This window comes from Esox lucius, chromosome 4, assembly GCF_011004845.1.
Source record: "Esox lucius isolate fEsoLuc1 chromosome 4, fEsoLuc1.pri, whole genome shotgun sequence".
Taxonomy (NCBI): domain Eukaryota; kingdom Metazoa; phylum Chordata; class Actinopteri; order Esociformes; family Esocidae; genus Esox; species Esox lucius.
The window spans coordinates 16463878-16476386 of NC_047572.1; the positions used below are offsets into that span (position 1 = coordinate 16463878).

Here is a 12509-nt window from a genome sequence, read left to right on the forward strand (position 1 = left end):
TTTCCTGGAGCTGTATAGATATATATATAAATTACATTTGTTGCAAAATAGTTAAATATATTATATGAGTAAGAATGTGGAGAGACGATACCTGAAAGAACTGGCTGAAAGACGGAATAAATGAAACTCACTTCACCTGGCTAAACAACCAATCGGGAGAGACAGGGGGAGTTGCCAGGGAAACAGATAAAACAGGTGCGACAGGTGAGTGCCGACATAGAGCAAGGGCAAAGAGTCAACAGGTAATGGAAGACATTGGGAAGAGAGGAGAGTAGAGAGTTTTGCTTTGGGAGCAGAAACACTAGAAAGACAGAAGCAGATAATCATTACCTGATTTCTTATAACACAAACGGAAAATGGAGGATAATTAAAACGTGAGAAGATCAACATTTTAAAATATCCTGACACCAGGAAAGGACAGGGGACTTTTTTCCATATCTGATCTAAAGGACCAAATCAACCCAACCATAGACAGTAAACAACACAGAAGGAGGTGAGAGAGACCGGAGACTTACAGACCATGACATCCTTTGAATCTCAGGGCCAGTCTCCTCCTCGCTGTGGGCCCCAGTTCCCCAGCCTGGGCCAGGAGCCTCCGGAGCTCAGCATGTACAGTGACTGCTACTACCCTCCTCCATCGCTCCCCAGCCCCCAGCGCACTGCCCCAACCTCTTACGACATCTCGGACTACACCACCTCTTCTCCCAACCCTTACTTGTGGTTCAACGGGTCCGGAATCAACGCTCCCCCATACCTGGCAACCACAGGGCCCCCAGGTAACCCCGGCCCCCCATTCGTCCCACAACATTATGGGATGCAGAGGCCCTACTTGGGTCCAGGAGGGGCTGGGGGCCCTGGTGGGGAGCTGAGCTGGTTCTCTCTTCCCTCACAGGAAGACTTGATGAAGCTTGTCCGCCCGCCCTACTCCTACTCAGCCCTCATTGCTATGGCTATCCATGGTGCCCCAGAGAGGCGGTTGACGCTAAGTCAGATCTACCAATATGTGGCTGATAATTTTCCCTTCTACAACAAGAGCAAGGCTGGCTGGCAGAACTCCATCAGGCACAACCTGTCACTCAACGACTGTTTTAAGAAGGTGCCTCGAGACGAGGATGACCCTGGTAAGAGTGTGACTTTATTTTGTCTTTTTACGTTTTTATTAAGAAGCTCACATTTTTGTCATCTAACGTAAGACATGACAGTATTTAACTCTTTTTTTTTAACAGTATTTAACTCAAAAAAATATCTGGACTTTTTCAACTGTATATTAGATGATTCCTAATATGGAGAGTATTCTATGGGCTAAGAGAAACTGTATGTGGTTCAGACTTTTGCTAACTTGACCAGTAGCTAAATATCAATAGATTTAATCAGGGCTTTTGAGCATGTTTCTGGTTTCTCTGGGCCTATAGACTTAGTTTGAGGAATCATCTGACATTGAGTTAAAAAGGCAACATTGTTCTTTAATCTTTTGTGTTGTGTACTTTAGAATGTATGTGTTTTTACATTAGTCATTGCCTTCTACCTATGCACTGTAACAGTAACAGAACCCAGTATATAATCTGTGTCATCAATGTCACTATATGATGCAAAGTAACCCATTACGCCAACCCCAAACACATTCTAACCTACCCCCAACTCTCTCTTTCTCTTTTGTAGGTAAGGGTAACTACTGGACACTGGACCCAAACTGTGAGAAGATGTTTGACAATGGAAACTTCCGTCGTAAGAGGAAGAGGAAGTCTGAATCTTTGACAGGAGGAGAGGGGGGGTCAGGTGGACCGGAGTCAGGGGACCCCCATGACCAGGGGAGCCCCCAACCCCACAGCATTTCAGGGATTGACATGTCTGCCACGCCGGAGAGAATCCCTTCCCCTTCCACCTCAGGTCCCAACCCTTGCCTGAGCAGCTTTCTGTCTGAGATGTCTGGAGTGGCACCTTCGGGACCCAATGACAGGGCCCTGCCCATAACCCTGACCCTGGAGGGGAACCAGAGGCCTACACAACCTGGGAGTTTTGGTAGTTACTCCCCCAGATTGGGTACTTCGGAGTGGGCTTCCCAGCTGCCACCTCCCCCTGCAGTCTCTTCCTCGCCCACCCACTCTTCCCTAGGTTACAGCAGCCCCATCCTCGGCCAGTACAATGGGAATTTTTACCCTGGCTTAGGCTCAGCGGGCCTTCTGTACCCAAGGGAGGGCACAGAGGTCTGAACAGACTGGGAAGAAAGAGAAAAACATCTAAAGACACTAAAGTGGAAGAAATTGATCTCTTTGTGAAACTGAACAGTCAACCATCACGTTTTACTTTTACGTTTGAGTTATTTAGCAGACACTTGTATCCAGAATGACTTAACACGACAATCTCACACACACACACACACACACACTCAGTTAGTGCTGACAGAGCAAGGGTGCAGTAGCATGTGACAGCTAGATGAGCAGGACCTGGTTCCCATGAGAAAATCTGAGTCAGCCGTTATGAAGCTACACAAACATACACACACTAAAAAACCTTTAGATCAGACGGAACAGATAGTATTTTCTGTCTATAACCAAATAATTGCTGACTCTCATTACTGACAGCTTGAATTTGTATTTTTTTGTATCTGATGTGTCTATTTTATTGTGTGCTCAAAATGTATATGTTTTTATGAGTGCTTGGGTCATAATTTTAATATGTACTTAAAATTATGCCATTTTTATGGTATTCATTCAACTTTTTGGTTCATACCAACATAGTCAGATGTTTGTTTTTGATAAAGCCTAATAAAATACAGTGTCCTGTTCTCTACAGCGTCTTGTTAAGCTTAATTTACTCTGAAATACAAAATCTCAGCAGCTCCAAATCAGTCTTTCCCACATGACAGGAGACTCTTTGTACTCTCTAAATGCTCAATAGTTTTTTTTATCTAACCTGTTGCTGCTGAATTTACCATCCCTTCATGTTTCTAGTACGCTACTCTGACTTGAACTCTACATCAGAAAGAAAATTATACGTTAGATAAAAAAATCTATGTTTTGTAGGTTCATTTATGATGTAGACACGATTTGATAGTACATCACTGACATCGTTGGTGATGATGCCAGAGAGAGTTCCTCCTCTGGGGAGTCCAAGAACCAGTTATCAGAGTTTGACAGTGGCCTTATTTGCTCTGCATGGCCCGGGTACCCTGAATGGACATTCCCATTAAAATCTACTGTTACCACCCATCAAAACATACTGAAGTTATAAGTTTGAATGCCCTGTCTGTCTCCTCAGGTCATAGGCTACAGTATGTTTTTTTTTGGTATGTTTGTTGAAATAGCTGCAGGTCTTTTTTATTTTGGCTTAGATGATCAGAAATATGAAGAAAAGATGTGGGCTAGAGACGTGGGTTACGTTATCAGATTGATGAAATCCGAGCAGCGTGTGATCAATGTGATGGAAGAGACAAAGTCAACAGACACAAAAAAGGTTTAGCCTACAGTTTATGAAGTGCTTATAGATTCTAAAACCATGATCAACACATGCACAGCATCTTCTGGAATCTTTAGCGAGATATTCAATGTTCTCTAAAGCTCAGAGAAAAGAGGGATATGCAGCCAGTCCAATAAAACAGCAGCCTGGCTAGTTTTATAATGTAGGTGGTGGAGTTATAAAATAAACCAAATCTTTATGAAAAAGGATTAACAATGCCATTCTCCCTGTGAAAAAAGTCTCCTAAATAAACACAGGTAGTAAAAAACATCCCCGTCATAGGAACGATGACCAGTGAAACAGGTAAACTTGCCAGTCAGGGAAACTGGATCCTATCGTATGATGATGATGTACCAATGGACAGACGGTTAACTGATAATCTGTGAGAACCCCCCCCCCCCCCCACATCTTTTCTCACACTATCCCCTCCCACGTTCCTTAAATCCTGCTGACTGGACAAGATTGAGATTTGGAGAGGGAGGGAGAGAGGGGGTTGACCGTTGAGGTGTAAGGGCTGAGGGATTTTTCCTTTGTGTAAGTTGTTTCCAAATGTAAGAAATAAAGCCTGCTAGCCAAATTATGAAGGGTTTTGAAAAATCCCACACTAAAACCAGGTGTGGGACTGTAGCAGTTTATAGCAACTCCCCATAATTAAACAGGTTCTGAGAAATATGCAATCCAATTGGCTGAAATGGGATTTCAAGCAGAATTAATCTCTGTTTTCACAGCCCAATACAATTTTGCCAAGGTGAACTTGCCAGCTAGCAACAGGATTAATTGGCCAAAGAGCTCTATTTTCATGTTATTTGACTAAAGCACCAGTTCCAAACCAAGTGCTAATGAGTTTACATTTGTCCGGTGACATGAAAATATTACTAGATTGAGATGCAGTGGATACTATTGATATGAGATATATTATCACATCGTAACCTAGATGATAAGTACACTACATTTCACACAGAACATGGAGACACATGGCTTTTTTTGATTGCAATTCAATAGAAAGGGACTGTAATGTTTAAGCATGGCCATAACTAAATAGGTGGGTATAAAACATCCCACAAGCATTTTAATAATAATCATAAAATATAGCCACTGTAACCAAATTTGCAAAATGTAAAACATTTCAAATAAATTCTGATTTTAATATTATGTAAAGCACCAAAAGGTTTTCACCAAACCTTTTTTCATCCCTAATTTACAAATTTTATTTTGAATAAAGAATGTATCAATTATGTTTGATTTGTACACCGGTTGTAAAAAGTTTAATGATTCTAATGAAATTGTACAACCTTGTTTCCAGATAAAATTGGGACACAGGGTATAATGCTAATAAAAACAGAGTGCAATGATGTGCAAATCATTTAATCCCTATACTTACTTTAAAATAGTACAAAGACAACATTTGGAAAAATACACGCCCATTTAGAATTTTATCCCAGCAACACATTTAAAAAAAGTTGGGACAGGGGCATGTTCATTATTGTGTTGCATTGCCTCTTCTTTCAATTACAATCAATCAATCAATCCAATTTATTTATAAAGCCCTTTTTACAACAGGAGTGGTCACAAAGTGCTTTTTCCCATTCTTGCATGATATAGGATTTCAGCTGCTCAACAGTTCAGGGTCTCCTTTGTCTTATTTTTTTTTCATAATGTGCCAAATGTTTTCAATGGGTTGCAGGTCTGGACTGCAGCCAGGCCAGTTTAGCACCCGGACACTATTACTACAGAGCCATACTGTTGTAATACATGCAGAATGTGGTTTGGCTTTGTCTTGCTGAAATAAGCAAGGCCTTCCCTAAAAAACATGTTGTCTGGATGGCAGCATATGTTGCTCCCAAACCTGTATACAGTTGTGCTCAAAAGTTTGCAAATTTGTAAGCACAACTGTATATTGTTCAGCATTAAAGCATAAATGCCTTCACAGATGTAGGCATTAATGCATTAACGCCTTCACAGATGTAGGCATTAATGCATTCACAGATGTACAAGTAACCCATGCCACTAATGCACGCCCATACCATCACTGATGTCGGCTTTTGAACTGTGCAGTGATAACAAGCCGGATGTTCGTCACCTCAGTCCATATTGAATGAGCTCCGGCCCAGAGAAGGCGGAGGTGTTTCTGGATCATGTTGATACATGGTTTCTACTTAGCATGGTAGAGATTTAACTTGCATTTGTGAATTTAGTAACGTACTGTGTTCACAGACAATGTTTTTTGGAAGTGTTCCTGAGCCCATCCAATATAGGTTTTTGGCCTTGCCACTTGCGTACAGAGATTTCTCCTGATTCTTTGAATCTTTTAATGATATTACGTACCGTAGATTATGATCCCCAAACTCTTTATATTTACATTTTCCATTTTACTTTGAGAAATGGTATTCTTATATTGTTGCACTATTTGCCTGTGCAATCATTCACAGATTGATGAACACCTCCCCATCTTTTGAAAGACTCTTTTTATACCCAATCATGTTAATGACCTGTTGCTAATTAACCTAATCCTTTGTTTCCCATGTGTTGTTTGCATCAAATTCAAAGTGGGCATATATTTTTCAAGGAACAATAAAAAAAATCAGTTTCAACATTTGATGTGTTGTTTTCGAATTATTTTCTATTGAATATAGTCTTTAAATGATTTGCACATCTGCATATATTTTTAAATTTCCATTTTGCACAGCGTCCCAACTTCTTTGGAAATGGGGTTGTACCTTAACTGGTTACAGTGTTAGGCTATATTGTTACAAACATAAATTATATGTTTTTAATCCTATAATTAATACTTTCTTGTACATTGCAGGTTTACTGCTTGATGGTGAGGGCATCTACTTACCTAGTTAGCGAAGTGTTAAAGCCTTGGGTTTATAGCCTTTAGTTATGGTGTCTAGTTACAGTGTTTTGAATATAAGTGTATATTGTAGGAAAGGACCTACTGAAATGTACATTGGTTATTGGCTGCTGAGCAACAGCTATGGCTGGAAAAAAAAAAACTCTGACCAATTGCTTCACATCTACATTATTGTATTTGTCAACCAGCCACAGAAGTAATTGGCTACATAAATATTCCACATATTGAAATAACAGGCCAAAGGGCTCAAAATGATCAGAAACAAAGGTGGTGAGATCTTGGTATAGTGAAAACCGTGATGCATAAATGTTATGACTTGTTAAATAAAATGTATTTCATTATGTTTCACTCACTTTCAACAAGGGTGCCAAGAATTATGAACAAATGTTATGTTTCTAACTAAAATTGTATTTTATAAATCATTACTAATCATTACTTAACCATTTAAAAGTTGTTTATATATGTGGGATTACCTAGGCTACTGACATTTACCAGGGTGGGAGTAACTATTTACAAATCCATTTTAAATGCTTTATTAGCTGTGGTTACTGTAAAGCGCCTCTCTCCTACCTCTCCTTCTTCTGTCTCCTCCTCTCATTCCCTCCAGTCCCGCACCTCCATAATGCTGACTTAAAGTTCAAATGAGCAAGCACAGGTAGATTAATAGATAGTCCTTTATTGCAGGAATGGAATTTTACTTGCACACTAAAACAAGTTTGGTTATTGTACTACATTGGCACATATTTTGTACATTACCATATTCCTGATATGAACAGGTTAGAGACACCTGTAGGCCTTTTTTCTTCTCAAGGTGACCCTGGAGAAAACCATGTTCAATGATAAATGGACAAGACATTGATAAAGAAAGAAATGCAATTTAGGACAGTTATTGAGGTTTTTGTCGGTTTATGCCCGAAAACGTTCATGTCATTATTTTATAACTTTTATTAAAATTCAGCAAAATATACAAAGCGACAACATTTACGAAAAAATACTTCTGAATTCTTGAAAATCGGTTTGCAACCCGCCAAAAATATGGATGATACATTTCTATCTCTGGCACCCCTAGGCTTGTATTTACCCAGCAACATTGGCAGCATGACTATTATTTGCAATGTACACAAAGGGAAGTAGTTGGTCTACTAACACACTGAGGCCCCTGGACCAGAACATCTATCAGAATAAACCTAATTACAACACAGTCTAAACCAAACTACAATACCTATTGGGAAACAGAAACGCAAGCATAAAGCACAATCCACTGTTATCTTGCCCTAAATCAAACGGGACACCATGGCAAACTATTTGACCATAGTTACTGATCAAAACCTTCAAAAAATGTTGACAAAGTGCAGGCTCAGTGAGCACAGCCTTTCCAAGGAGAAGATAACACAAAGGAAAACCTGGCTCCCTGTAGAGGAAATGCTGTGCAATCAAGTTTCACCCCAGCAAAAATCAAGACAGCAGCATTTAATCACACAATGTAAAAATGATGAAGTAATTTGAAATTAATATACTTTTTCATTTGAAAACATTCTTCCAGGTCTCAAAGACCTCACTGATTACAATAACACAAGACATTACTGTAATAAGATAAGTGTCTGACTGTATACTCATCATGTTGCGCATTGTTATTATGACTATAATATTGTTGTTAATGATTATCCTGTTAGCAATCTTGACTGATATGATTATTTTGATGATTTTGCAACTGTTCAAATCTGTACATTGTTATGTTCAGGGGCGGACTTACTTATTTGAAGCCCTAGGCAGAGGCCATTCGGAGTTCTGCTGGGCACGATCATGGCTACTCAACGGAACGAGGAGCTGTTTTGTGCCGGCTCTTTAAGTGAGCGAATCAGATTAAAATGAAAACACAAGCAAAAGAACATTTGAAATGCCGTTTACAACAAATATCTTTGCATTGCCATGTACTACAAGAAAAGGAGACAGAAATATAGATAAAGTATTTTACTTTCACTATTATTCTTTTATATTAGAAAAGGGTAATCATATCCATATATACATTGTTGATTTTCTCGTCCCTTCAATTGTCCTGTTTAGAGCTACAAGTGTGTATAAAATGTGTCACTCCTCCATACAGACCTCCAGATCCTTCAGGTTTCGGGGCTCTCACTGGGTAATACGGACTTTCAGCTCCCTCCAAAGATTTTCTATTGGGTTCAGGTCTGGAGACTGGCTAGGCCACTCCAGGACCTTGAGATGCTTCTTACGGAGCCACTCCTTAGTTGCCCTGGCTGTGTGTTTTGGGTCGTTGTCATGCTGGAAGACCCAGCCACGACCCATCTTCAATGCTCTTACTGAGGGAAGGAGGTTGTTGGCCAAGATCTGGTGATACATGGCCCCATCAATTCTCCCCTCAGTACGGTGCCCTTTGTCGTCCTGTCCCCTTTGCAGAAAAGCATCCCCAAAGAATTATGTTTCCACCTCCATGCTTCACGGTTGTGATGGTGTTCTTGGGGTTGTACTCATCCTACTTCTTCCTCCAAACACGGCGAGTGGAGTTTAGACCAAAAAGCTAAATTTTTTCTCATCAGACCACATGACCTTCTCCCATTCCTCCTCTGGATCATCCAGATGGTCATTGGAAAACTTCAGACGGGCCTGGACATGCGCTGGCTTGAGCAGGGGGACCTTGCGTGTGCTGCAGGATTTTAATCCATGACGGCGTAGTGTGTTACTAATGGTTTTCTTTGAGACTGTGGTTCCAGCTCTCTTCAGGTCATTGACCAGGTCTTGCCGTGTAGTTCTGGGCTGATCCCTCACCTTCCTCATGATCATTGATGCCCCATGAGGAGAGATCTGGCAAGGAGCCCCAGACCGAGGGAGATTGACCGTCATCTTGAACTTCTTCCATTTTCTAATAATTGCGCCAACAGTTGTTGCCTTCTCACCAAGCTGCTTGCCTATTGTCCTGTAGCCCATCCCAGTCTACTATTTTATCCCTGATGTCCTTACAAAGCTCTGGTCTTGGCTATTGTGGAGAGGTTGGAGTCTGTTTGATTGAGTGTGTGGACAGGTGTCTTTTATACAGGTTCAAAAACACGAGTTCAAACAGGTGCAGTTAATACAGGTAATGAGTGGAGAACAGGAGGGCTTCTTAAAGAAAAACTATCAGGTCTGTGAGAGCCGGAAATTCTTACTGTTTGGTAGGTGATCAAATACTTATGTCATGCAATAAAATGCAAATTAATTATTTAAAAATCATACAATGTGATTTTCTGAATTTTTGTTTTAGATTCCGTCTCTCATAGTTAAAGTGTACATATGATTAAAAATGACAGACCTCTACATGCTTTGTAAGTAGGAAAACCTGAAAAATCAACAGTGTATCAAATACAGGTGCTGGTCATAAAATTAAAATATCATCAAAAAGTTGATTTATTTCAGTAATTCCATTCTAAAAGTGAAACTTGTATATATATATTAATTACACACAGACTGATATATTTCAAATGTTTATTTCTTTTAATTGTGATGATTATAAATGACAACTAATGAAAATCCTAAATTCAGTATCTCTGAAAATTGGAATATTACTTAAGACCAATACAAAAAAAATTATTTTTAGAAATGTTGGCCAACTGAAAAGTATGAACATGAAAAGTATGAGCATGTACAGCACTCAATACTTAGTTGTGGCTCCTTTTGCTTGAATTACTGCAGCAATGCGGCGTGGCATGGAGTCGATCAATCTGTGGCACTGCTCAGATGTTATGAGAGTCCAGGTTGCTCTGATAGTGGCCTTAAGCTCTTCTGCATTGTTAGGTCTGGCGTATTCCTCTTCACAATACCCCATAGATTTTCTATAGGGTTAAGGTCAGGCGAGTATGCTGGCCAATTAAGAACAGGGATACCATGGTCCTTAAACCAGGTACTGGTAGCTTTGGCACTGTGTGCAGGTGCCAAGTCCTGTTGGAAAATTAAATCTGCACCTCCATAAAGTTGTTCAGCAGCAGGAAGCATGGAGTGCTCTAAAACTTCCTGGTAGATGGCTGCGTTGACCTTGAATCTCAGAAAACACAGTGGACCAACACCAGCAGATGACATGGCACCCCAAACCATCACTGTCTGTGGAAACTTTACACTGGACTTCAAGCAACGTGGATTCTGTGCCTCTTTTCTCTTCCTCCAGACTCTGGGACCTTGATTTCCAAAGGAAATGCAAAATGTACTTTAATCAGAGAACATAACTCAGCAGCAGTCTAGTCCTTTTTGTCTTTAGCCCAGGCCAGACGCTTCTGACGCTGTGTCTTGTTCAAGAGTGGCTTGACACAAGGAATGCGACAGCTGAAACCCATGTCTTGCATACGTCTGTGCGTGGTGGTTCTTGAAGCACTGACTCCAGCTGCAGTCCACTCTTTGTGAATCTCCCCCACATTTTTGAATGTGTTTAGTTTCAAAATCCTCTCCAGGGTGCGATTATCCCTATTGCTTGTACACTTTTTTCTACCACATCTTTTCCTTCTCTTCGCCTCTCTATTAATGTGCTTGGACACAGAGCTCTTTGAACAGCCAGCGTCTTTAGCTATGACCTTTTGTGTCTTGCCCTCCTTGTGCAAGGTGTCAATGGTCGTCTTTTGGACAGCTGTCAAGTCAGCAGTCTTCCCCATGATTGTGTTGCCTACAGAACCAGACTGAGAGACCATTTAAAGACCTTTGTAGGTATTTTGGGTTAATTAACTGATTAGAGTGTGGCACCAGGTGTCTTCAATATTAAACCTTTTCACAATATTCAAATTTTCTGAGGTACTGAATTTGGGGTTTTCATTAGTTGTCGGTTATAATCATCAAAATTAAAAGAATGAATATATACATTATACAAGTTTCACTTTTTGAATGGAATTACTGAAATAAAGAAACTTTTGGATTATATTCAAAGTTTATGACCAGCACCTGTACTTGTTCTCCCCACTGTAAATACGATTACACCTTAGTGCCTAATGCAACCCTGTTTCCAAAAGGTTGGGACGCTGTGTAGAATGCAAATAGAAACAGAATGCAATGATGTGCAAATCATTTATCCCTATATTTACTTAAAAATAGTACAATGAGAACATATCAAATGTTGAAACAGATTTTTTTTATTGTTTCTTGAAAAATATTTGCCAGCAACACATTTCAATAAAGTTGAGACAACAAAAGACTCAAAAGCTTGTGTAATGCAAAAAAACTAAACCAGGTAAAATATCATACAACTAATTAGGTCTATTGGCAACAGGTCAGTAACATGACTGGGTATCAAAAGATCATTCCAGAGAGGATGGCTCTGTGTGAATTGAGGATGGGGAGTGGTTCACCACTCAACATAAATTGCAAAGATTTTAGGGATCTCTTCAGCTTTATGAGAATCAGGAGAAATCTCTGTATGCAAGGGACAATGACGAAAACCAATACTAGAAGGTCTACCATGCAAAGAAGAACCCATATATAAACAAGACCCAGAACCACAGCCACCTGTTCTAGGCCCAAGCTCATTTAAAATGGGCTGAGGTGAAGTGGAAACCTGCACTCTGGTTTGACTTTTTGGGGGGGAATCATGGACACCATGCAGTCCAGACCTGTTCCCAATTGAAAACACATTCTGTGTTAGGAAATGAAAAATACGACAAAGGAGTCCCCGAACTGTTAAAATCCTATATCAAGCAACAATGGGAAAACATTTCTCTTTCAAAACTACAGCAAATCTTGTTAAAACATGAAACCAGGCAAGCCTAGTTCAGCCCGCCCGCAATAGAACATTTTGCCACCTCAAGATTCAAACCCGGGTAGCCCACATGAAAAGCTGTGACATTAACCACTACACCACAGAGCTGTACATTTGCTGGGTGTCAGTATAGCCTCATGTCTCTATCCTGAACAAGTCCTCTTTTGCCACTTGCCGTTTTAATAGTTAATTGGCCATTTGTGAATGACATTGATACAGTTAAACTGACTAACGTCGGTCAGTCAGTCACTCACTCAGTGACATTTGCTCTTCTTAGCTCCACTTATGCAGTCCGGCAAAATGAGGTGATTCAACACAGTGATAAACTTGCCCCATGCAACATTTATGAAACGTGTTGCTTGCCTCAAATTTAGAACAGGCATTTTTTCCAAAAACGATATAATTTCTCAGTTTCAACATTTGATATGTTGTCTATGTACTATTTTCTATTTAATAAAGGAATGAATGATT

General features: G+C 40.1%; 1 protein-coding gene across 1 annotated transcript; it reads left to right on the forward strand.

Annotated features, from left to right (window-relative positions):
* Positions 1–206: 206 nt before the first annotated feature.
* On the forward strand, positions 207–2785 carry foxi3b (forkhead box I3b). Its single transcript, XM_010897632.3, has 2 exons — positions 207–1121; positions 1660–2785. Exons 1-2 carry the CDS (start codon positions 521–523, stop codon positions 2208–2210), a joined length of 1152 nt encoding a protein of 383 aa, XP_010895934.2. The 5' UTR covers positions 207–520; the 3' UTR covers positions 2211–2785.
* The last annotated feature ends 9724 nt before the right edge of the window (positions 2786–12509 follow it).

Coding starts and splice junctions, on each gene's coding strand:
- foxi3b (XM_010897632.3), top strand. CDS start 521: ATGACATCCTTTGAATCTCAGGGCCAGTCTCCTCCTCGCTGTGGGCCC. Junction 1,122..1,659: donor TCGAGACGAGGATGACCCTG/GTAAGAGTGTGA, acceptor TCTCTTTTGTAG/GTAAGGGTAACTACTGGACA.